General features: G+C 43.6%; 1 protein-coding gene across 1 annotated transcript in view; it reads left to right on the plus strand.

The window, feature by feature from the left end:
• The window catches only part of CDH17 (cadherin 17), a 90,864-nt gene that overhangs the window by 47,421 nt on the left and 16,339 nt on the right, over positions 1–27,104 (plus strand). The window contains exons 6-11 of the mRNA XM_044294564.1: positions 387–545; positions 7,372–7,559; positions 18,744–18,875; positions 20,095–20,245; positions 25,506–25,724; positions 26,663–26,739. Of these exons, the coding sequence (XP_044150499.1) occupies positions 387–545; positions 7,372–7,559; positions 18,744–18,875; positions 20,095–20,245; positions 25,506–25,724; positions 26,663–26,739 (926 nt within the window). The remainder of the gene's footprint in view (positions 1–386; positions 546–7,371; positions 7,560–18,743; positions 18,876–20,094; positions 20,246–25,505; positions 25,725–26,662; positions 26,740–27,104) is intronic.

Raw genomic sequence — 27,104 nt, forward strand, 5'->3', positions numbered from 1 at the left:
TCTTGATGTTAGATGTCAGACCAAAGAAGGATTGGGCAGTTGGATTTCAACATGCCCAATACTTTTGTTCTAAGAGGAGATAACCCCTGTCTAGCTTACAGATATCTAAAACATGTGGCCAATAGGGAAGAGTAAAAAAAAAAAATTATCTTCCAGTCTTGACTGTAGTGACAATCTAGATGGGCCAGTTCAACCCCGAAGTTTTTGGGTCAATTCTTTTTCAAGAAAGAAAACGTGGATTACATAGATGGATAACTACCATGTATCCCCATAGCCATATTTCTACTACATTTATTTTAACAAAACAATTTGAAGAATGTTAAAGACAAGTTACAGTTCTACCAAAAATATGTTTGCTAATTTTCTTTGTATTTTTACCAATGTAGGCATGCCATTTATCCAAGTTTTTGCAACTGATAAGGATGACCCAGCAACACCCAACGCCCAACTTGTCTACAGTATCAAGCAACAGCTCCCAGACCCAATCAATGTCAGGTTTTTCCAGATCAACAACCAGACAGGAGAAATTTCTACCACCATAAATGGTATGTGCAGAACAATCAGTTGATTCTATGAAGGCTTCTTGCAGCTTAATACTAAAGGCAGTAGGAAAGCCACAAACTTTGTGGAAGGTCTTTTTGTGTGAAACTCTGTGACTCTTGCCACTTTTCCAAAGAAATGTCATCTGCACCAACCAATCATTTCACCACTGTAATTATCTTATTGTGCTTCACTATTATAAGATGCAGGAACAGAGTCAGTCTTTCAGAGTCTACATATAAATGATGGAGGGATTGTAAATTGGAGGTGCAGTTAAAGTGTATTTCACCATCCATGCTCATGGCAGTGAAAGGTAAATTTAGACTGAAATTAGAATGTACACAAAACTTAACATATCTATAGATATATTTAGACATATGCAGCCTGAGGTGTAGGTATTAGGGGTGAAGAAGTTAGCAGCCACATATGTGCCCTGGTGCCTGAGGGGCTTAAAAGCTCTCCTGGCCCATAAGAAGACATCAGTATGGTTATACAGGTTCCTATTCAGATTTGGCATTGCGGCCCAGGTGCTGTTATACCTCAGCGTGCAGCAGTGATCTTGTGCTTCAGTCAGCCGGATGTTTCTACCCCTCATTTCTTTCTTGGAAACATTTCATAAAATGAATGTTTACAGAAACAGAAGTGATTGCATTTGGTTACCAGTTCCTATAATAATAGTGTTGATGTGTGTCAGAAATCTTGTGTGTGTCATAATCTTATTATGTAAATCCTGATTATTTCAAATGACATGTTTACAAAAAATTCATAGTCAGTCATTTTTACAAAAGTAGCAAGGGATGATCCTCTAAGAGTAGAAGAAGTAAAGTCAGGCCGATCAGCCCCAGCATGGGGCAGAAATAGAACACTCTTGTCGTCTTTGCCAAAAGCCAACTGAACTCTTCTCACTTCTATGCAAGTCCTTGAAGATCGCGCAGATAATCCACAACTGCCTTGGCACCCGCAACCGGTGGGGTGGTCTCTCTCCTATGTGGGGTCACAAAAATATATTGGCAGTATCTCCATAAGATCTGCCGTTGGTATGGGCCTTCACAGCAGCTCTCTTCTAACTGCAGGCTGCTCTCAGTCGTTTATGCCCCAAGTTCACAAGCTCCATGGGAACAGACACAGCTCAACAGTCCACATGCACAACAGAAACAACCTCCCATGGTGGGAATGCTATCTTAAATAGTCTCTGCTTCAGGGTGCATATGGAAGGCATGGGCACTTGTACTTGTGTTTCTCCACAGTGGTTAAATAGTTACATATTCAATATGGTGTATGTATGTAAAAAATACATACTTACATCAAGTTCAACCAAGAGGGGACGTGAATTTTGCAAAGGGGAAATAAGACCCAGACATTTTTATAAGTATTAATGTTATTTAATTTTAAGAATTCATCTAAGCCTTTTTTAAACTGTCCACTGTTCCTGTGACCACATCCAGAGGTGACTATTCCACAGATTCACAGTTCTCACAGTGAAGAAGCCTTGACACCTCTGGAGACTGAACTTTTTCTTCTCCAGTCGGAGGCAGTGCCCCCTTGTCTTTTGAGGGGATTTTACATGGAACAGCTTTACACTATATTTTTTGCTCGGACCATTTATATATTTGTATAGGTTAATCATGTCCACCCTTGGGCGCCTTTTCTAAAGACTAAATAAATGTAATTCTTTTAATCCTTACTCATAACTAAGACCCTCCATGCCCCTTTTAGTTTAGTCGCTCTCCCTTGTACGTTTTCCAGCTCCAGGGCATTCTTACTATGAACTGGTGCCCAGAACTGAACTTCATATTCCAGATGTGACCGCACAAACACTTTGTAAAATGGTAATATTACATCCCTGTCCCACTAGACCAGGGGTGCACAACCTGCAGCCCGCAGTGCCAAGGTTTGCGGCCCCCATCCTCCTGGACATAAACGTAGCCCCGCACGATGGAGCATTACAGCTCCTGCACTGTAGCATGAGCAGGACGGTTCCCCGGCTGTCAGAGACAGCACGAGACCAGAGGAGAATGCAGAAGCAGTGTATCAGCGCTTCTGCCTTCTCCTCACACAGGTGAGTGGTGCGCTGTGCAGTTTAGATCACGTGATCGCCGGGTGTCAGGGGCAGAGGACTGCAGAGCTCTGCCCTGTACAAATCCCCCCCCCCCCCAAGCAGGCTGGTTTTCCCTGTAACTGGATGCGTCCCCAAGGGACAAAGTCTGTGTCCCCAAAGGGACAAATTATGTGGCAAATATATATATGTTAAAAGATAAAAAAATAAAAAAAATTAAAACATAATAAAAAAATACAAATAAAAGGAAAAAAATTGTGCAAAAAAACAAACAAAAAAGAAGTCAGTGTCCCCCAGAGGTCTTTTAAAGACCTCTTGGGGGGCATACAGTGCTGCAAAAATGTATTTAAAAAAAAAAAGAAAAGAAAATGTTAGCAAAAAGATGTAAAATAAATAAATAAAATACAATAGAAAACTGTAAAAAGGAAAAATTGTGTACTGTCATATTATGTGGCAAAAATATATATAAAAAAATAATAATATATAATAAAGTGATGATCAAAAAATTTTAAATAAATAAAATACAAAAAAAGGAAAATACAAAATAAAAAAGTCAGTGTCCCCCAAGGGTCTTTTTGTAGCAGAAATATATAAAAAAAAGAAAAAATGTTAAAATACATAAAAGAAATTACAATTATCATCCCATTCATGTAAAATTATACAGTACATATTGTATAATAAAACGATCCAAAACATATAGGGAACTAATTATAATAATTTGCATATTTAAATAATGAACTATAGTTTGAATAAAAATGACTTTTAAAAAGAAAAACTGTACAATTTCCCCCTAATAAAACAAAAAAATATATTAAAAAACCCTGTGTTATGTAATAAAAAGCTGCAAAAGTTATTTTGGTCGTTCAAAAAATAAAAAAGTGTTTGAGCCACGGGCGCTAAATCACAAAAAAGTGACTGGTCATTAAAGGGGTTGTCTCATCATGGACAATGGGGGAATATCGCTAGGATATGCCCCCATTGTCTTATATGCGCGGGTCCCCACCTATATCCAGAACGGAGCCCCGCAAGGTGGTGTTGCTGGAGGACTCTGGTCCGGCCACCACCAAGCCGGCTCCCCATAGAAGTGAATGGGAGCGTACCGCACATGCATGGCTCCCGCCCCCATTCATTTCTATGGGGCTGACGTAAATAGCCGAGCCAGTGCTCGGCTAATTTCTCTGGCCCCATAGAAAATGAATGGAGGGCGGCTGCGCATGCGCATGCGCAGTGCGCCCTCCTTCACTTGCGGGCCTCCGTTCTCGATATAGGTGCGAATCCCAGTGGTGGGACCTGCACCTATAAGACAATGGGGCCATATCCTAGCAATATGCCCCCATTGTCCATGATGAGACAACCCCATTAAGAACTTTTCAGGCCTGGTCATTAAAGGGTTAACCAATAGGTGCTTTTCCGGCTAGTAAGGCCTCATACACACGACCGTACCTTTTCTTTTGGTCCGCAGGACACCAGCCATGTGTGTTCTGCATTATGCGGAATTGAGTAACGGATGCGGACAGCATCTTTTGCGGCCCCATTGAAGTGAATAAGTCCACATCCAAGCCACATAAAAAAAATGCAGCTCAGATGCGGACTAAAACAATGTTCGTGTCTGTGAGCCTTCAGGGAAAATGCTTGCTGGTTATTGCAGGGCACCTGTAGTATATCTGAGGGTGCAGAAGGTGGTAATAACCAGTAAGCGCCGTCCTCTGCAGTGAAGTAAAGCGCTCATTTGTGAATAGGAGGCAGGAAGAAAACATTGCCACTTAAAGAGTTTCCTAATTAAAATGATTTTTAACAAGTTCCTGCAGCATGGCCCCTGACACAGAAGATTCCTACTTTCCTGCTCCTGACCTCACTGTCTCCACCTTCCGGTCCCGGAGCACCTCTCCAGCAAATGACTGCCTTCAGCGGTGAAAGGCTGCTTGTGGCCACATCACCACTGAAGCCAGTCATTGGCTGCAGAGGTACAAGTGACTATGCCCATATCCAACCGGATCTAAACAGTGCCGGAACCAGAAGATGGAGACAGCGGGAGCGGCAGGGAGCAGGAAAGTATGAATCTTCTGTTTCAGGCCCACACTGCAGGAACGTATTAAAAAATATTTTTTACCAGGAAATCTCTAAGCCCCTGTTACACGGCACGATATTCTGGACAATTACTGGGAACAAGTGTTCATAGGAGCGATCATTCCTGATATCTGGCCGGTATAATCGTGCCGCTGATCAGCCGATAAACAAGGAATCGCTCGTTTGTCGGCCGATTTGCATATTTTATCAGGATGAAAGATGTACAATTATCGTCAGCACATCTCACTGTGTAATCCGGAATGTGCTACCGATAATCGGTAGAAGTGAATGAGGGAGGAATGGCTGTGGTAGCGATCATTCCTCCCCAGTCACATTGTATTAGCCTGTGTAATAGGCTGATGCAAACAAGCGCTGATTAACTTTTTTTTTGCGGCCCCTTGAAATAGTGCGATGTGACAATGCGGCCCCCAGACCAAAAAAGGTTGTGCACCCCTGATCTAGACCATGCCTCTTTTTGTGATCTACAAGTACATACAAAAATCCTTCTTCACAAGTGACTCTCCTAGGACATATGAAGTACGGAGATTATTACTACCAAGATGCATAACTACATTTGTCCACACTGAACCTCATTTGCCAAGTTGATGCCCAATCACTCAGAGTGTTCAAGTTGGCTTGTAGTTTGTGGACATCTTCCATAGACTGCACAGTACTACACAGCTTGGTGTCATCTGCAAAAATGGTGCTATTAATCCCATCCTCTATATTGGTGGTGGGGAACATTTTTGCTGCCGAGGGCCATTTCGATACTTGTAACATTGTTGGCTGGCCAAGACTTATTGTTTGCGGGTCTCAACTTAAAAATCACTATATATACATATATATATTCAAGGAAAATTCAACGCAGCACTCTTCTTGTAAAAAAACGCAGTGTCTTTATTCACACATGTGACACAAAAATAGGCAACGTTTCAATCCCCTTCCGGGATCCTTCTCAAGCCAAGTGCCACTTGGCTTGAGAAGGATCCCGGAAGGGGATTGAAACGTTGCCTATTTTTGTGTCACATGTGTGAATAAAGACACTGCGTTTTTTTACAAGAAGAGTGCTGCGTTGAATTTTCCTTGAATATACAAGCCTATGGTCAAAGGCGAGAAGCTTGCACCTGATAACCTCTAGTGAGTGCTGCCGGATTTCATATACTATATATATATATATATATATATATATATATATATATTTGATCAAACATAGACTTGGGTAAATTACAGAAATTGCGCTTCAATTAAAAAAAAAATATTCAGAGCGCTGTATTCTTGCAGCACTATATATATTATATATTATTTATTATTTTTTGGGCATTAATGGCAGCCAAGCCCATTCCAGAGGGATCCAGAGAGGGGTTCACCCAGCTTCCACTGTCTCTGCCTCTGTCCCTTTCTCAGCCTCAGATCAGCCCCCCCCCCACCAACCCCCTATCAAACCCCTTAGCCTACATCAGCCTCAGATGAGACCCCCATCAGAACTCCCAGCCTCAGATCAGACCCCCCAGCCTCAGATCAGACCTCAGATCCCCCAGCCTCAGATCAGACCCCCATCAGATCCCCCAACCTCAGATCAGACCTCCATAAGACCCAGCAGCTTCAGATCAGCCCCCATCAGACCTCCCAGCCTCCATTAGCCTCAGATCAGCCCCCATTGTATCCCCCAGCTTCCATCAGCCTCAGATCACCCCCAGACTCCAATCAGACCACCCAGCCTGAACTTCAGATCACACCCCCCAATCAGACCTCAGATTAGACGTTTAAAAAATAAAAATAAACTTACCTCTCCAGCTCCGGACTGCGCTGCCGCTCGACATATTCACTCACTCTCCCGGGTCTTCTTCCTGCCGCGCTGTACTGTAACATGACGGCACACAGCTTCAGATCATAGTGTGCGCCTACGTGACGCAGGCCCAGAAGAAGACCAGGGAAGGTGAGTACAGCCAGCGGAGCTGTACAGCCAGCGGAGCACTGTTCTCACCTTTCTGTGCCTGCTAGTGACCCCTTTAATAATGGAAGCGGTCATTAGCATTTGGACTATATGCTCTGGCAGGGGGCAGGGAGCCAGGGGCCACATGAAATGATCCTGTGGACGGTATGTGGCCCGCGGGCTGGAGCTTCCCCACCCCTGCTCTATATCATTAATAAATAAATAATAAAATAGAGGACCCAGCACTGAACCTTGGGGTACACCACTTTAAACCCAGGACCGTTCAAAATAGGAATCATTGACCACAACTCTCCGGACACAGTCCTTCAGCCAGTTTTCTTTCCCTTTACAAACTATACTTTCTAAGCCTATGAAAGTCCAATTTGTAATTGGATTGAAAACTGGTTAAAGGACTGCAATTCGTAAAAACGCTCCCCAGCAATCATAGCATTTCACCAGGGCCATGTTTGATGGGCTAGTGAACCACCATACTTATAATATGAAAACATGCATCGAGGTAGTTTGTCAGGCAGTTTCTATTTTTTTGTTGCAAAAAACGATTCAAAGGAAATGAGAAATGTAAAAGAAGGACTTCTACTTCTCCAAGATAGATCTTCTTCTGGGTTTGGCTCAAAAACTGTATGAAAAACTACAGTGGTGATTGTTCAAAAAATGCAAAAAAAAGCAAAACAAAACACTATAAAATGAAAGTAACAATGCTATGTTGGTCATGGACTATCTGCAGCAAGTAATCATTTTTCGTTTTTTATTGCAGGAACTATGCATATGATGTTTGGGGATGGGCCTTATAAACTTGTCTTGGAGGTATCTGACCTTGCAGAGAGACCCTTCAGCAACTTTGCAAAGGTGTCTATTTCTATAAAAGAAAATCTCTGGAAACCACCAAAACCAGTTACGATTGTGGAAAACTCTACAAGATCTCATCCATACAACATCACCAAGGTACTGATGTGAAAAATAGTGGGAATAATGGATCATTATATTTCAAGCTATGCTCCTCAATACACCCCTCTTAAAGAGCACGTTTCAGCAGGATCAACTTAAACCAGGTATACAGCCTGGTAGAGTTGATCCTGCTGATTGCAATGATACCTGTCTTGTTAAAATCGGTTGTGGTGGTTGATTCTTTATGCAAATGAGGACTTCAGTGCACCCAGGGACTGGGCCTAACCCCCCAGTGCACCTCAGCTCCTCTGGTTTCCAGTATTGGAGCACTGTAGCCCTCATTTGCATAAAAAATTTAAATCTTTTTTTTTTTTTTGGTGGGGGTGCCACAACTGACTTTCACAATTCCATAATCATCAGAATCAACTTTTCCAGACAGTATTCTTGGTTAAATAGGGTTGGTCCTGCTGACAGGTGCTCTTTGGTGGCCATACACATTCTGTTACAAAAATGCTTCAGCTGTGAGATATACTTTCTATGTTGTGAGATGGTCACTCTCTACTGAGGTGGTTGCACATAGTGATGGACGAACATCAGCCTGGACGGCGATAAAATGTTGGCGAACCGCACGTTTGTGGCAGGCCCCATTGACTTTAATGGCAGGCGAACCTGAAAAACCTTCAGGTCATATTTGCAGCCACCAAATACTTACTAGAAGTGCACAAATTGTCCCACAACATGGACAGTGACATACCAGAGGGGGATCACTGGTAAAAATTCCCACCAAAAATATGTATTTTAATCAGGGGCCATTTTTATGTGTCTTAAAGGGAAACTCTCAAAAATGTGCCCTGCTGGAGCCCAGAAAAATCTTATTTTAGGCCACGAGGGTACAGGCACAAATCACTGTAAAAAATGCATCAAAATGATACGCAACTGACAATACTAGCTAATTCCTCAGGCCAATGTTAAAAGCTGAGAACTTTGCCAATATCTTCCAGTCAGGAACATATCGGAGCCCCTCATGCACCACGTCACGGTGTCTCAGCACGCATGGGGTCCTACCACTAAAACGCCTGTGGTGTGTGAACAGGGTCTGAACAATGCTAGAAATTACCTCACAGCCAGGCTCTCCCATGCCTCCATAGTGGTATCACCAATGCACTGTGAGGTAGGATAAAGCTGTGAGCCGCACCCACAACAGACCATGTGACACAGAAGCCGCACCCTCAACAGACCATGTGACACAGAAGCCGCACCCACAACAGACCATGTGACACAGAAGCCGCACCCTCAACAGACCATGTGACACAGAAGCTACCAGGTGCAAAAGAATGTTACCAACAAATTAACCACTTCAGCCCCGCTAGGTGAAACCCCCTTCATGACCAGAGCACTTTTTACACTTCGGCACTACACTCCTTTCACCGTTTATCGCTCGGTCATGCAACTTACCACCCAAATGAATTTTACCTCCTTTTCTTCTCACTAATGGAGCTTTCATTTGGTGGTATTTTATTGCTGCTGACATTTTTACTTTTTTTGTTATTAATCAAAATGTAACGATTTTTTTGCAGAAAAAAAAGACATTTTTCACTTTCAGCTGTAAAATTTTGCAAAAAAAACGACATCCATATATAAATTTTTCGCCAAATTTATTGTTCTACATGTCTTTGATAAAAAAAAAATGTTTGGGCAAAAAAAAAAAATGGTTTGGGTAAAAGTTATAGCATTTACAAACTATGGTACAAAAATGTGAATTTCCGCTTTTTGAAACAGCTCTGACTTTCTGAGCACCTGTCATGATTCCTGAGGTTCTACAATGCCCAAACAGTAGAAAACCCCCACAAATGACCCCATTTCGGAAAGTAGACACCCTAAGGTATTCGCTGATGGGCATAGTGAGTTCATAGAATTTTTTATTTTTTGTCACAAGTTAGCGGAAAATGATGATGATTTTTTATTTATTTTTTTTTCTTACAAAGTCTCATATTCCACTAACTTGCGACAAAAAATAAAAAATTTTAGGAACTCGCCATGCCCCTCACGGAATACCTTGGGGTGTCTTCTTTCCAAAATGGGGTCACTTGTGGGGTAGTTATACTGCCCTGGCAATTTAGGGGCCCAAATGTGTGAGAAGTACTTTGCAATCAAAATCTGTAAAAAATGGCCTGCAAAATCTGAAAGGTGCACTTTGGAATATGTGCCCTTTTGCCCACCTTGGCAGCAAAAAAGTGTGACACATCTGGTATCGCCATACTCAGGAGAAGTTGGGGAATGTGTTTTGGGGTGTCATTTTACATATACCCATGCTGGGTGAGAGAAATATCTTGGCAAAAGACAACTTTTCCCATTTTTTTATACAAAGTTGGCATTTGACCAAGATATTTTTCTCACCCAGCATGGGTATATGTAAAATGACACCCAAAAACAAATTCCCCAACTTCTCCTGAGTACGGCGATACCAGATGTGTGACACTTTTTTGCTGCCAAGGTGGGCAAAGGGGCACATATTCCAAAGTGCACCTTTCGGATTTCACCGGTCATTTTTTACACATTTTGATTGCAAAGTTCTTCTCACACATTTGGGCCCCTAAATTGCCAGGGCAGTATAACTACGCCACAAGTGACCCCATTTTGGAAAGAAGACACCCCAAGGTATTCTGTGAGGGGCATGGCGAGTTCCTAGAATATTTTTTTTTTTGTCGCAAGTTAGTGGAATATGAGACTTTGTAAGGAAAAAAGAAAAAAAAAAGAAAAATCATCATTTTCCGCTAACTTGTGACAAAAAATAAAAAAATTCTAGGAACTCGCCGTGCCCCTCACGGAATACCTTGGGGTGTCTTCTTTCCAAAATGGGGTCACTTGTGGCGTAGTTATACTGCCCTGGCAATTTAGGGGCCCAAATGTGTAAGAAGTACCTTGCAATCAAAATCTGTAAAAAATGGCCGGTGAAATCCGAAAGGTGCACTTTGGAATATGTGCCCCTTTGCCCACCTTGGCTGCAAAAAAGTGTCACACATCTGGTATCGCCGTACTCAGGAGAAGTTGGGGAATGTGTTTTGGGGTGCCATTTTACATATAACCATGCTGGGTGAGAGAAATATCTTGGCAAAAGACAACTTTTCCTATTTTGTTATACAAAGTTGGCATTTGACCAAGATATTTTTCTCACCCAGCATGGGTATATGTAAAATGACACCCCAAAACACATTCCCCAACTTCTCCTGAGTACGGCGATACCAGATGTGTGACACTTTTTTGCAGCCTAGATGCGCAAAGGGGCCCAAATTCCTTTTAGGAGGGCATTTTTAGACATTTGGATCCCAGACTTCTTCTCACACTTTCGGGCCCCTAAAAAGCCAGGGCAGTATAAATACCCCACATGTGACCCCACTTTGGAAAGAAGACACCCCAAGGTATTCAATGAGGGGCCTGGCGAGTTCCTAGAAATTTTTTATTTTTTGCATAAGTTAGCGGAAATTGATTTTTTTGGTTTTTTTCTCACAAAGTCTCACTTTCCGCTAACTTAGGACAAAAATTTCAATCTTTCATGGACTCAATATGCCCCTCACGGAATACCTTGGGGTGTCTTCTTTCCGAAATGGGGTCACATGTGGGGTATTTATACTGCCCTGGCTTTTTAGGGGCCCTAAAGCGTGAGAAGAAGTCTGGAATATAAATGTCTAAAAATGTTTACGCATTTGGATTCCGTGAGGGGTATGGTGAGTTCATGGGAGATTTTATTTTTTGACACAAGTTAGTAGAATATGAGACTTAGTAAGAAAAAACAAAAAACAAAAAAATTTCCGCTAACTTGTGCCAAAAAAAATGTCTGAATGGAGCCTTACAGGGGGGGGTGATCAATGACAGGGGGGGTGATCAATGACAGGGGGGTGATCAATGACAGGGGGGTAATCACCCATATAGACTCCCGGATCACCCCCCTGTCATTGATCACGCCCCTGGTAAGGCTCCATTCAGACGTCCGTATAATTTTTACGGATCCATGGAACGGATCCGCAAAACACATGCGGACGTCTGAATGGAGCCTTACAGGGGGGTTATCAATGACAGGGGGTGATCAGGGTGATCACCCCCCTGTCACTGATCACCCCCCCTGTAAGGCTCCATTCAGACATCCGCATGATTTTTTACGGATCCATGGATACATGGATCGGATCCACAAAACACATGCGGACGTCTGAATGGAGCCTTACAGGGGGGTTATCAATGACAGTGGGTGATCAGGGTGATCCGGGTGATCACCCCCCTGTCACTGATCACCCCCCCTGTAAGGCTCCATTCAGACATCCGCATGATTTTTTACGGATCCATGGATACATGGATCGGCTCCACAAAACACATGCGGACGTCTGAATGGAGCCTTACAGGGGGGTTATCAATGACAGGGGGTGATCAGGGTGATCAGGGTGATCACCCCCCTGTCACTGATCACCCCCCCTGTAAGGCTCCATTCAGACATCCGCATGATTTTTTACGGATCCATGGATACATGGATCGGATCCACAAAACACATGCGGACGTCTGAATGGAGCCTTACAGGGGGGTTATCAATGACAGGGGGTGATCAGGGTGATCACCCCCCTGTCACTGATCACCCCCCCTGTAAGGCTCCATTCAGACATCCGCATGATTTTTTACGGATCCATGGATCGGATCCACAAAACACATGCGGACGTCTGAATGGAGCCTTACAGGGGGGTTATCAATGACAGGGGGTGATCAGGGTGATCAGGGTGATCACCCCCCTGTCACTGATCACCCCCCCCTGTAAGGCTCCATTCAGACATCCGCATGATTTTTTACGGATACATGGATCGGATCCACAAAACACATGCGGACGTCTGAATGGAGCCTTACAGGGGGGTTATCAATGACAGGGGGTGATCAGGGTGATCAGGGTGATCACCCCCCTGTCATTGATATCACCCCCCCTGTAAGGCTCCATTCAGACATCCGCATGATTTTTTACGGATCCATGGATCGGATCCACAAAACACATGCGGACGTCTGAATGGAGCCTTACAGGGGGGTTATCAATGACAGGGGGTGATCAGGGTGATCACCCCCCTGTCACTGATCACCCCCCCTGTAAGGCTCCATTCAGACATCCGCTTGATTTTTTACGGATCCATGGATACATGGATCGGATCCACAAAACACCTGCGGCCGTCTGAATGGAGCCTTACAGGGGGGTGATCAGGGAGTGTATATGGGTGATCACCCGCCTGTCATTGATCACCCCCTGTAAGGCTCCATTCAGACGTCCGCATGTGTTTTGCGGATCCGATCCATGTATCCATGGATCCGTAAAAATCATGCGGACGTCTGAATGGAGCCTTACAGGGGGGTGATCAATGACAGGGGGGTGATCAATGACAGGGGGTGATCAGTGAGTGTATATGGGTGATCACCCGCCTGTCATTGATCACCCCCCTGTAAGGCTCCATTTAGACGTCCGTATGCGTTTTGCGGATCCGATCCATGTATCCATGGATCCGTAAAAATCATGCGGACGTCTGAATGGAGCCTTACAGGGGGTGATCAATGACAGGGGGGTGATCAATGACAGGGGGTGATCAGGGAGTGTAAAATGATACGCAACTGACAATACTAGCTAATTCCTCAAGCCGATGTTAAAAGCTGAGAACTTTGCCAATATCTTCCAGTAAGGAACATATCGTAGCCCCTCATGCACCACGTCACGGTGTCTCACGGCATCCTCTATTGTACGCATTTTTTGCTGGGGATTGGCGTTATCTGCGGACCGTATGCTGAGGAATTGCTCCCCCGGTTATAGACACGCTACAGTGTCTGGGTTTGGAGCATTTCCACCCATTTAGGCCACTTTTTTCGGTGAGTTTTTGTGTTCACGGAAGTACAGGCCCCAAAATTTAGGCATTCTCCTGACAGAAAATAACTTGTGATGATGTGGCTGGAGGTACATTCGGCGGTCACTGGATAAAATTTTTACTGTAGGCCACTGGTGTAGAGGCCCCAAAAATTAGGCATTTACCTGACAGAATAGGCCTTTTTTGCCGCTGTCTATACATAAGACAAGGACCGTTCTTTGTTCTGAGTGGTGGCGGATATGTGTGGGCTGGCATGAAGAAATTCAATTAAACGTGGTCGTCACAGGTGTTGAATTCCTCAGAGATCAATGCCTCATTCATTTTTAGAAATGTGAGGTAGTCCACACTTTCGTGAGCTAGGCGAGTGCCCTTATTGGTCACGATCTCCCCTGCTGCGCTGAACGTCCTTTCGGACAGGACACTCGACAAGGGGCAAACCAGTAGTCCAGGGGTTCCTCGCTTCTCAGAGCATCCACATTGGCCGTTAACCCGATGTATTCGGACACCTGACGGTGTAGGCGTTCCCTGAGGCTGGATCCGGAGGGTGGCTGTCGATGGGTTGTTTGCAAGAATGATCTCATATCCGAAGTGACCAACACATCTTCAAACCGCCCTCTTCTTGCAGGAGCGGTAGGATTGGTACCCGCACCTGTTTAGCTGTGGGTGGAAATTCCTCTGCCAGCACCTGCAATAGCAGAATGCAGCATCTCTCGCAGCAGAAGAAGAGGCAGGCCTGCATGCAATCCGTGGTGGTAACACCAAATCCAGACAGGAGCCTTGGGATACATGCTTGACTGCCGTCAGAAGGTTCACCCAGTGGGCAGTAAAGGCTATGTACCTTCCCTGCCCGTGTTTGCTAGATAATGTGTCAGTGGTCAGATGCATCTTGGCACCGACACTGTGTGCCAGAGATATATTCACTTGCCGCTGAACCTGGCCATATAGCTCTGGGATGCCCTTCTGGGAGAAATATTTCCTTCCGGGGACCTTCCATTGCGGTGTGCCAATGGCCACAAATTTTCCAAAGGCCTCTTAGTCCACCAGTTTATATGACAGTAGTTGGCGGGCTAGCAGTCCTGCCTCTTCTCCTTCTCCTTCTTCTCTGATGACGTCAATCGACACGTCATCATCGTCAACTTCACCACCACTGACATTTGAGATCTCAGAGTAGGCAGCAACAGCGGTGACCTCACTCCTTCGGCTTATCTGGGTACTGTCGTCAGACCGCTGGGTGGCGGCCGTTGCTACCTCCTCTTCCTCATCCGATGTCAAGAATGGCTGCGCATCGGTAAGGTCTGGGAATGGAATGGGAAAAAAATTCCTCTGACTCGAGTGGAGGGGCTATGGTGGTAGTGGTGGTGTCTTTGGGGGTGCACACAGCAGAGAGTGAGGAGGGTGCGGATACAGAGGATAAGGAGGGTGCAGAAGCAGAAGGCTGAATAAGCCACTCAACCAACTCTGGTGAGTCCTTTGAAGTAATCGCATGCGCCTTCTCCAACTTTTCACCTAGGCCCTGGCCTGGTGCACCTGCCCGACCCCTACCACTCCTGTGGAATGGCCTGCCTCTTCCTCTAGCTGTCATTTTCAAAATGACCCTATGCCTAAGTCCCTAGAGAAGAGCAGTATTTGTGGAAGCAGGTATGTCGCAGGCCTCAATCAATATTTGGTGGAAACAGATATATCGAACCCCTTAATCAGTATTTTGTGGAAGCAGGTATATCGCACCCCTCAATCAGTATTTTGTGGAGGCAGATATATTAAACCACTTATTCAGTATTTTGTGGAAGCAGGTATATTGCAGGCCTCAATCAATATTTGGTCGAAACAGGTATATCGAACCCCTTAATCTGTATTTTGTGGAACCAGGTTTATCGCAGGCCTCAATCAATATTTGGTGGAAACAGGTGTATCAAAGCCCTTAATCAGTATTTTTTGGAAGCAGGTATATCGCATCCCTCAATCAGTATTTTGTGGAAGCATATATATCAAACCCCTTGATCAGTATTTTGTGGAAGCAGGTATATCACACCCCTTAATTATTTTTTGGGGGGCAACAGGTATATCACACCCGTTGCAAATAGTTGTTCCAATAGCGCTTGTCCCTCTATATAGCTGCAGTATCGCAGCAGAAACGCACACAAGTGCTGCACAATACAATGCTATAAAGTATATTATTAGTATATTACACCCCTCTGTATATCACACCTATCGATAGCACACCTTTACCAGTCCTTAAAGGGACTTTTGTGGCCCTATTAGCTAGCGTTTGGTGTCTCTAACAGCCTGTCCCTGCTCCACACAGCAACCTCTCCCTACACTGGCAAAACACAAAATGTAAAATGGCTGCCAGATTGGCTTCTGTTATAGGGTGGGGGTATGTCCATGTGCTGAAATGTCTCAATTGGCTGTCCTGTCCCACCTGATGGATGTGTCATGGGTCAAAGTTCAGCACAATGCAAAAGAATATGGCACCGGCAGACATCGCCATATGTTCGCATGTTCGGCAAATCGTGAACGCCGGTCGAACCGCAAGGCAATCTCTAGTTGCACATGCTCAGTTCCATCCTTCAACTGCTAGAAGCTGTGACAGTTACAGGGAGTGAGCTGCAGCAGGAAGGACATGCCTGCTGAGATAAGTCACATCCCCTGAGCTACAGCAGAAAAGACACTCCCCCTGAGAAAGGACATCCCCCCCCCCCCCCCCCGAGCTGCCAGCCTAAAGAAAACCTAGCAGAGCAATGAATAGGGAATCTCTGGATAATGTGAGGTACATGACTAGTTCTAGATTTCTTAAAAAGAGATTGTCATGTACTATATGTATATATATTTTTTTACATCTGCAGTACCCAGAGGACTACTGCAAAGGGTTTATTATTCCCAAAAGGGTAATTTAATGTTACCGAGTTAACTGTTATTTATTGTTAACACTTATGTTTCTGTGCACTGTGTAAACCTAATAGCCATGTATAGGATTAACCTTAGCAGGCTGTTTAGGTTACCAGGGTAATGGATCGGGTCTGTCCCCCGGTTAGTTAGTTCCCTGTGTCTGAGGACGAAGGGGGACCCCCTTCAAAAAGAGTTTTGCAAGTGTTTTATCCTTACACTTTTATACTTTTGAAGAACAACGCCCCGGGGAATCCTATATTTTTTTCCTCTTTGCAGATTTACTTAAGTCAGACTAGTTAGCAAATTATTACCTTGGCTATTTATCTAAATTGGCCTAGTTAGTGGTCTGTCATGTCATAGAGATACATCACGGATCACATTTGCCCAGCAGTGGATTGGGAACTTTAAGTGGCCCTGGAAAAATAAACCAAAAGTTGGCCCATGTTGTAGGTCCAAATTGATAGAAGACTGGACAAAACAAGTAGGCAGGGTCAACAGAAGTAGGTGGGTCCCTTAATACCGTAGTGCAGTACAGAATACCGCCCCAGCAGAACCAAATACCACAGTGCAGTACAAAATACTGCCACCCCAACCAAAGTATTCGACTGTATCACTTTTAAGTACAGTTGAGTTCAGGAGAGCACCTTTGGCCATTGATCAGTATGTGCCTGGCCTGCAGCCATCAAGAGGGCTTGAGTGGCCTCCTGGGCATCGGCCCACCAGGAAATTTCCCTGTAGGGTCTATGGACAGTCCGCCTCTGCATTTGCTTGTTTTGAGCCTAGCCCCCTGCAGATTTCCAGACTTTTAAAGCACCTAGCCTCTTTCAGCGTCATTTAGACTTTTCCAATCATGGAACCGGCCATTTATAACGCGGTTTTATTCCAAAGGGGTTTAAACACTATTATACCCTACTGCCCCTCTGTGACATGACATCTGCTTATTTGTAGCTGCACACGTACTATAGATGGTAAAAGAGGGGCGAGGAGTGGCGCTGTGCCAAACTTTGATCCCACCTTCCCCTTGTGTATTGATGGATTAAAGCAGATCTATAGACCAGGTATAAAGTCATATTACAAGGACAGGTCCACATGTGTACTGAATGGGATAGGGGAGAAAGGTGCTGCAAGACTGCCCCCCCCCCCCCTCAAAAAAAAGGTGAGGGCAGCTGAAATCCAACATGCCCGATCCTTATCTCTACCCAACTACAGCTGTCAGGGGGAAAGCGGGAGGTCTTGTACACATTAGATGGTTGGCCATTATATATCTAAAGTAAATGAGAAAAGCAACCAGGTTTCCATGCTAAAGTGTATTAAAATAACATTTAATGGTGCCACAACCCCTTTAAAAGTCTAGCCAGTGGATTCCGATATTGCATACAGAGCCTAAGGCCTCATGCACACAACCCTTCCGTATTTTGCGGAACGGAACAGCTGGCCCCTAATAGAACAGTACTATGCTTGTCAGTTAATGTGGACAATAATAGGACATGTTCTATTTTTTTGCGGAACTGAAATACGGACATATGGAAACGAAATTTCCATATTTTTTTGCGGACCCATTAAAATGAATTGTTCCGTATACGGTCTGCAAAAAAAATGAATGGACACGGAAAGAAAATACGTTTGTGTGCTTGAGCCCTAAGTATGAGGCATGTGCTCCGATCGCGTCATTAGTTCTTTAGACAAGTTAATGCTCCATGAGGCAACTTCTCATCACATATCATAAAATCATTCCTCCATAAGTAGGATAAAATGAAAACTCCTATTGCACAGTTCATTAAATAATGCAGTGAGGGAACCGAAAAGGAAGGCAGACCACGTGTTACATACAAGGGGAACGTGGCCAGGGAGAGTAATGTTATGGTATTTCAAAGTGGAGTTTGTAAAATAATCCACGCAATGGAAAATATAACCAGACGTTGTGTGTTTCAAGAGCCAAGGCGGCCGAACACTGATTCTATTAATGCTGTGTGAAAAGAACAGCATTTAACCCCTCCATGGTTGGAGACTAGAGCATCTACTCTTCCATTGTGCTCTTCACTCTATCAGTTTCCAGCATACTGTATTTGCTAAATATGGAGGGGAGAGGAAGAATCTGAACGGTGGAAATTACAATGGGTTTCTACTTTGGAAAATGTATGTATGATTCAATTTTATTAAAGGGGTTGTCCACTTTTAGCACTTTGTTTTTGTCAGAAGGGTTCCCCAAGGACTAGCTTATCATAGGATCTCTTGAAATAAATAATCAGGGTTTCAGAAATGTGAACTGAGGTTGTAAGCACCCCTAATCGCCACAATTTCATCCAGGAGGTCAAGGTTTTCTAGGGCAATTGTTTATTAGGATGGTGTGACGGTAGGAGATCCTTCTGTTTCTAATTCTGGATAACCCCTTTAAAGAGTATAATGTTGTGAGGAGGAGAACACGGATCTCTGCATGGCTTTTGAATTGTACTATGTTATTGTCTTCTATGTACTTCAGGTCACATGGAACGATAACAGTGTGATTTATGAACTGCATCAAAGAGAAAAATATCCGAGGTTTCCATTTGCTATTGACCAAAACGGAAATATTAATGTGACAGAACCACTGGACAGAGAGGAACAGGACCAGGTAATCGACAAGGCGTCACAATATTGTAGAAAATGTAATAAGTGATAGCTTACTGTGTGTTTTCAAGGATTTGTCCAAGCTTTCTATTATTAAAGAGGTGGTTCACCTTCAGGGACCTTTCAGCCAAACATCCCACATGGTCAGGGCCGGTGCAAGGATTTTTGCACACACAAGCGAAGCTACATTTTGCCCCCCCCCCCCCCCCACACACACACAACTCGGTGGGGGTGATGTAAAAAGGAGGCCGTGATGTGACATGAAGGGGGATGAGAAATGTGACATGGAGGGGTGAGAAATGTGACATGGAGGGGGGTGATGTGACATTTCTCCCCCTCCATGTCACATTTCTCCCCCTCTATGGCATATTTCTCCCCTCTATTAATGTTGTGTAAAAAAAAACATTATGCTCCTCACCTGGCCCTGGTCATCTGCAGCAGCTCCCCTTCTCCTCTGTGTGGTCCTGGTATCTTCTCTCTGTGCTCCCGACAAGACTTTGAGGACCTTTCCCACTCAGCCAATCAGTGGCTGCAGCTGTGTCATGTGTCAGACCAGTGATTGGCTCAGCAGGAAATCACTGCCCTGACACGTGACACAGCTACGGCCACTGATTGGCAGAGTGGGAAAGGTCCTCAAACAACTTGCAGGACTCGGGAGCCCAGAGAGAAGATATGAGGACCACCACACAGAGGAACAGCCACAGGAGGCCGGCGGCATGCAAGTGATTCATGAAAAAAAATAAAAGTTTTATTTTTCCGCCCCCCCCCCCCTTCTCAGCGCCCTAAGGCGGCCGCTTGGTCTGCCTTATTATAGCACCGGGCCTGCACATGGTCAGACCATACGTCAGTAGTTCACTTTGCTGCTGCAGCCAGTGATTTGCTGCAGTGGCACACGTGACCCCTGTCAAACCAGATGTTGATGAGTGGGAACCCAGCAGGAATCCAGTGGTAGGGAGCTGGTAAGTATGTTTCCCTACGCAGGTCCAGTCGCGTAGGAGGGTCTGGTGAAGGGCATCCAAAAGTGAACCAGCATTTTAAGCATGCCGCATAACTTTCAGTGGAGAAGACCATATGCACATATATTTCTTGCACAGGGGCCTCAACCAACTTTTAGGTCAGCCCTCAATTTACCCTTTTATGTTACTTTTTGTAAAGTGGAAGAGAACTTATTGTCATTCATGGATCTCGTAGACCTCACATACAATTTTCACACTATTTTTCAGTATATCTTCTATGCATTAGCAAAAAATTTTAATGGTGTTCCTGTGGCGAGGCCCCTGACAATTGAAGTCAATGTTGAGGACATCAATGATAACCCTCCAGTGTGTCCAGCAGCAGAGACCATTTTTGAAATCCAAAACAATGAAGCTATTGGTAAGATGCAATATGTTTATATGTATTATCTTCAATAAATCGTTTCACATGTGAATTTTAGACTTGAGTTTTTTGAGCATAGCAATAGGTGCTGCAGAGGTAGCAGTCTCAACTGAGCCTTGATACCTTGGTCCAAAGGACCCTCTCTGCAACTTAAGAGGACATCAGTCTTACAAAAAGCGCATGGAAGGTGAGGACCTTGCTGAACTAAGCTCCTGGCTGAACATTTCCTCCAGTAACCAGTCTGCCCGACATCAGACATATCTACAATACTGTGCTGCCTGCCCAGTTGCCTGTCCACAGATGCCTTCATGACAATGCCAGCCAGACAAAGTCCATAAGTGGCAATCATAAATGCTTCCATGAAAGACTTAGGGCTGTTTCACACGAGCGGATGCCGTGCGTGACATCCGCTGCGTGAATGACAGCCAAGACCCGATGCGGACAGCAGAAGAACGGAGCATTAACATGACTGATAATGCTCCGTGCCTCTCTGTGACCTCTTTACTACGAAATCACAATGAGATAAAGTTGTCACTGTGATTTCAGGTAAATTCATGTAATAATCTGTGGCAAAATCAGCACATTACATTGGTCAGGAAAGGAGATGGGGAGAAAACCAGAATCAAGTCCTCATGTCTCATGTATTACAATGCAGATGTATTGTAATGTATTGCAGAGGGGATCAGACCCCCAAAAGTTGAAGTCCCAGAGTGGGACAGAAATAAAGTTTAAAAAAAAAGCAAAAAAAAGTGTTTTTAATATAAAAACATTTTTTGTAAGTATAAAAAAGAAAAAAACGCCCCTTTCCCCTGATTTTATAATAAAAAATAGAAAAAAAATGGAAAAAACACACAGATTAGGTATCGCTGTGTCCATAACGACTGGCTCTATAAATATATCACATGATCCACCCCGTCCGATAAACACCATAAAAAAAAAAAACGTGTCAAAAAAAGCAATTTTTGTCGCCTTACATCACAAAAAGTGCAACACTAAGCGATCAAAAAGGCGTATGTCCCACAAAATGGTACGAATAAAACCGTCACCTCATCCCACAAAAAATGAGCCCCTACATAAGAAAATAGCTATCAAAAAATATAGATCTCAGAACATGGAAACACTAAAACATCATTTTTTTATTTCAAATATGCTATTATTGTGTTAAAGTAAACTAAATAAAAAAAAGTATACATATTAGGTATCACCGCGTCCGTAACAACCAGCTCTATAAAAATATCATACGACCTAACCGGAAAAAAAAAAACTGCCAAAAAAGCCATTTTTTGTCACCTTACATCACATAAATTGCAACACCAAGCGATCAAAAAGGCGTATGCCCCCCAAAGTAGTACCAATCAAACCGTCACCTCATCCTGCAAAAAATGAGACCCTACCTAATACAATCAGTCAAAAAAAAAACTATGATTTTTGGTTTAAAAAAATGCTATTATTGTGTAAAACCTAAATGAATAAGAAAAGGTATACATATTCGGAATTGCCAAATCCGTAACAATCTGCTCTATAAAAATGTCACATGACCTAACCGCTCAGGTGAACGCTGTAAAAATAAATAAATAAAAACTGTGCCAAAACAATAAATTTTTTGGTCACCTTGCCTCATAAAGTGTAATAATGAATGATCAAAAAATCATATGTACCCAAAAATGGTACCAATGAAAACGTCAACTCTTCCTTCAAAAAACGAGCCCCTGCACAAGACGATCGTCAGAAAAATTAAAAAAATTAGGCGTTCAGAAAATGGAGACACAAAAACATACCGTAATTTGTTTTTCAAAAATGCTTTATTATGTAAAACTGAAACAAACAAACAAAGAAAGTAGACATTTGATATCACCGCGTCCATCAGATGAATGTTGTAAAAAATAAAAACGGTGCCAAAACAGCCATTTTTGGGTTACCTTGCCTCACAAAATACATAATATAGAGCAATTAAAAATCATATGTACCCCAAAATAGTACCAATAAAACTGGCACCTTATCCCATAGTTTCCAAAATGGTGTCACTTTTTGGGAGTTTCTACTGTAAGGGTGCATCAGGAGGGCTTCAAATCCATCTAAAAACCAGTCCAGCAAAATCTGCCTTCCAAAAACCATATGGCGCTCCTTTTCTTCTGCACCCTGCCGTGTGTCCTTACATCAGTTTACGACCACATGTGGGGTGTTTCTGAAAACCGCAGAATCAGGGTAATAAATATTTAGTTTTGTTTAGGTGTTAACCCTCGATGTGTTAAAGAAAAAAATAGATTAAAATGGAAAATCTGCCAAAAAAGTGAAATTTAGAAATGTAATCTCCATTTTCCTTTAAAGGGGCTGTCGCATCATGGACAATGGGGCATATCACTAGGATATGCCACCATTGTCTTATAGGTGTGGGTCCTAGTGGAGAACGGAGCCCCACAAGTGAAGGAGGGCGCACTGCGCATGCGCAGCAGCCCTTTATTCATTTTCTATAGGGCCGGCAAAAATAGCCGAGCGCTGGCTCGGCTATTTTCGTTGGCCCCATAGAAGTGAATGGGAGTGGGAGCCATGCATGCGCGGTATGCTCCCATTCACTTCTATGGGGAGCCGGCTTGGTGGTGGCCAGACCGGAGTCCTCCAGCCACCACCTTGCAGGGCTCCGTTCTCTATATAGGTGCGGGTCCCAGCGGTGGGACCCGCATCTATAAGACAATGGGGGCATATCCTAGCGATATGCCCCCATTGTCTATGATGAGACAACCCCTTTAGTTCTTGTGGAACACCTTAAAGGGTTAACAAAGTTAGTAAAAATCAGTTTTGAGTAACTTAAGGGGTGTAGTTTCTACAATGGGGTCATTTATGGGGGGTTTCCACTATGTAAGCCCCACAAAGTGACTTCAGACCTGAACTGGTCCTCAGGCCTTATGCACACAACAGTATTTTTTCACAGTCTGCAAAACGGGGTTCCGTTGTTCCGTGATCCCTGTCCGTTTTTTCTTCCGTGTGTCTTCCGTGATTTTTGGAGGATCACCAGACATGAAGGAAAGTTAATAGAAAAGTCGTTTTGGTGTCCGCCTGGCCTGTGCGGAGCCAAACGGGTCCGTCCTGACTTACAATGCAAGTCAATGGGGACGGATCCGTTTGATGTTGACACAATATGGTGCAATTGCAAACAGATCCGTCCCCCCTTGACTTTCAATCTAAAGTCAGGAGTCCCTATCTGAGTTTTCTCCAATCTGATGTTATATTTTAACTTGAAGCGTCCCCATCACCATGGGAATGCCTCTATGTTAGAATATACCATCGGATTTGAGTTACATCGTGAAAACTCTGATCCGACAGTATAGTCTAACACAGAGGCATTCCCATAGTGATGGGGATGCTTCAAGTTAGAATATACTAAGAACTGTGTACATGACTGCCCCCTGCTGCCTGGCAGCATCCGATCTCTTACAGGGGGCTGTGATCCGCACAATTAACCCCTCAGGTGCGGCCACCAATGATGGGGGGAGGATTTTAATTAGGGGGGGCTGGGGGGCCGCACAGGCCACCAATGATTTTAATACAGGGGGGAGGGAGGGAGGGGGGCCGCACTGGCCACCAATGAATTTAAAACTGGGGAGGGAGGGGGCGCCGCACTGGCCACCAATGAATTTAATACAGGGGAGGGAGGGGGGGGCCGCACTGGCCACCAATGAATTTAAAACTGGGAGGGAGGGGGGGGGGTCTTCCCCCTGCTGCCTGGCAGCACCTGATCTCTTACAGGGGGCTATGATACGCACAATTAACCCCTCTGGTACGGCACCTGAGGGGTTAATTGTGCAGATCACAGCCCACTGTAAGAGATCGGGTGCTGCCAGGCAGCAGGTGGCAGTCATATATACAGTTCTTAGTATATTCTAACTTGAAGCGTCCCCATCACTATGGGAACGCCTCTGTGTTAGAATATACTGTCGGATCTGAGTTTTCACTATGTGAAAACTCAGCTCTGAAAAAGCTGTATGCAGACGGATCTGCGGATCTGTCTGTGCTAAAGTAGCCTATGGACACGGATCACGGACGCGGATGGCAATCTTGTGTGCCTCCGTGTTTTTTCACAGACCCGTTGACTTGAATGGGTCCGTCATATTTTTTGACGGACAGGAAACACGGATCAAGGACACGGATGAAAAAACTGTGCATTTTCCGAGTTTTCAATGGACCCATTGAAAGTTAATGGGTCCACAGAAAATCACGGAAAACGGAACAACGGACACAGGATGCACACAACGGCCGTGTGCATGAGGCCTTAAAAAGTGGGTTTTGGAAATTTTCTTAAAAATTGTAAGAATTGTTTCTAAAATTCTGAGCCTTCTAACGTCCTAATAAAATAAAATGACATTTAGAAAATAATGCCAACATAAAGTAGACATATGGGGAATGTTAAGTAATAAATATTTTATGAAGTATCACTTTCTTTTTTATAAGCAGAGAAATAGAAATTTAGAAAATTGCTAATTTTTCTAAATTTTGGGTAAATTTTGAATTTTTTCATAAGTAAAGGTGAAATATACTGACTCAAATTTATGACTATCATGAAATACAATGTGTCATGAGAAAACAATCTTCAGAATGGCTTGGATAAATAAAAGTGTTCCAAAGCTATTACCACATAAAGTGACACGTCATATTTGCAAAAAATGGCCTGGGCAGAAGGGCAAAAACTGGCCCGGGGTAGAAGGGGTTAATTACATGGAGCTACAAAAATATTTAGATCCAGTTGCTGGTTTGAAAAATGTATAATCATTTTCGTGGGACAACCCCTTTAAAGGAAGATTCCAAGCACTGTGTTATAGCTATTGCCGGGCCAGGGTAAGTGGAGCATGACTAATCTCTTTGGTGTTCTTTGACACATGAGTCATGCTCCACCCTTCAGATTCTGTGCCATGCATTAGACAATCTACCAGTTTTAACCGGAGTATTCCTTTAAGTTTTCCCACGGGACAACTGAAGAATAAATTGTATTGATATTAATGTACTTACCAACTGTCCAATTTTTGAGGAATTTGCCTGCAAAATGGTCCTCCTTGTGTAAATGTGCCTCAAAATGGGGATTTTGGTAGATATGTATTAAGAGAAATTCCCTGTTTCAGTCTTTGGTATTGGAATCCATAGAATAAAGTCATATCAGACACAAGGTCCATTTGGGTTGAAGACTTGCATCTAGAGACATTTAGACATAAGGACGCAGTAGTGTGGTGGATGATGTTTGTCACAGATATTTTCTTTTGTCCTGCAGGAAGCGTTATAGGTATACTTAAAGCCACTGATATGGACCAGCATGATTTATCAAATTCAGTGCTAAGATATTCACTTCGTGATCAATGGCCTGAAACATCCACTGGAATCCTTTTTAATATCGGCTTGTATGATGGTAGTATTCAGCTGATCAATGCCGGCCTAAATACCTTCAGAAAGTACAATCTGAATGTGCAGGTGTCAGATGAAGGGAAGCCTTGTAAGTATCCCTGAATAATCCCAAAAAATTCAAAATCTTTTGAATTTCGTGATTTGTCTCTGGAGGGAACGTAATGTGGTTTCAATCAGAAAAGAAAATAATGAGCCATATTTATCAAAAATATCTAAAATAAAAACTTGTACCTTGTTTCCCATAGCAACCAATCACATTGCAGCTTTATTTTTTCATAGTGGTTTGACAGAAAAGCTGAGCGCTGATTGGCTGCTGTGGGCAACAAAGCTTCTTTTCGGTTAGTTTTGATAAATCCCATCAACGATTTTTTTTTTATGGGACATTGAAAATGACATACGTTTTTACGATTGATATTTGGGTCAATTTGGCGGTGGACAGTCTTCTTATGGCACCTCATAACTGCCGTACTATACACCAATATTTTGCACCACAAAAATGATGCACGCCAATAATAAGTCAGACTTGTTTTGTTATAACTAGGGATGAGCGAATCGACTTCGGATAAAACTTTGTTAGAATACTGTACGGAGCGAACTGTCCTGAATTTGCACTGAGTGTCCCTGATTTTCAGAGACAGTCCTGGTAAATTCGGGCTGTCTCGGGGCGAAAATGGGGGGGTTAACGATAACCCCGCTCATAAGTTATCATTTCCGGGAAGGGTTTTGGGTGCCCGATTTACCAACCTAAACAATTGTAAAAATGACACAGGAGAGTATTACTTGAAGATTCAGCGGGGGGGAAATTTATTGAGACAGTTTTAAAGGAAAACTAGATTAGTTGCCTCTAGGAACCAATCAGATTGATCCTTTCATTTTCCAAAAGAGCACTGAAAAAGAAAGGGGGAATCTGATTGAGTGCTACAGACAACTAAGTCAGTTTCCATTTGCACCAGTTTTGATAAATGTCCTCCAGTTACTTTTCCATTCACTTGATAAATTGCATTAATCTGTCTTATGTCTTTACAGCTTATAGTACAGTGTGTTCTGTGGTGGTAAATGTCATTGATATGAATGACCACATTCCAATTTTTGAGAGTTTTGATGTGAGTATCTTTAGCTATCCTCAGATCTTGTGTTTTTCTTCCGATTTCTGGTCTTATTATAACACACACTGAAGCCGGCCTCACACTTATGTTATATCACTACGCTAGATTTGCTGTGGCATTGATTCAGGCTCATTGAAGAACTGATGATGGATCCACAAGCAGACATACAGGAGAACAGGTCTTATTAGTAATTACAAAATGGGGCTTTCTCATGATGCTGGTACATGTCACCATACCATCCACAATCCTTCTACCAATCTCATGCAGAACAAAACATGGGCTTCTTCTTTGCTCTTCCCTGACTTGGGCCCCATTTCCTTCAATTGGGCCCAATTCCCCTGAGGACTCCAGTTTAGCTGGTG

This window comes from Bufo gargarizans, chromosome 5 (assembly GCF_014858855.1).
Source record: "Bufo gargarizans isolate SCDJY-AF-19 chromosome 5, ASM1485885v1, whole genome shotgun sequence".
NCBI classification, from domain to species: Eukaryota; Metazoa; Chordata; class Amphibia; order Anura; family Bufonidae; genus Bufo; species Bufo gargarizans.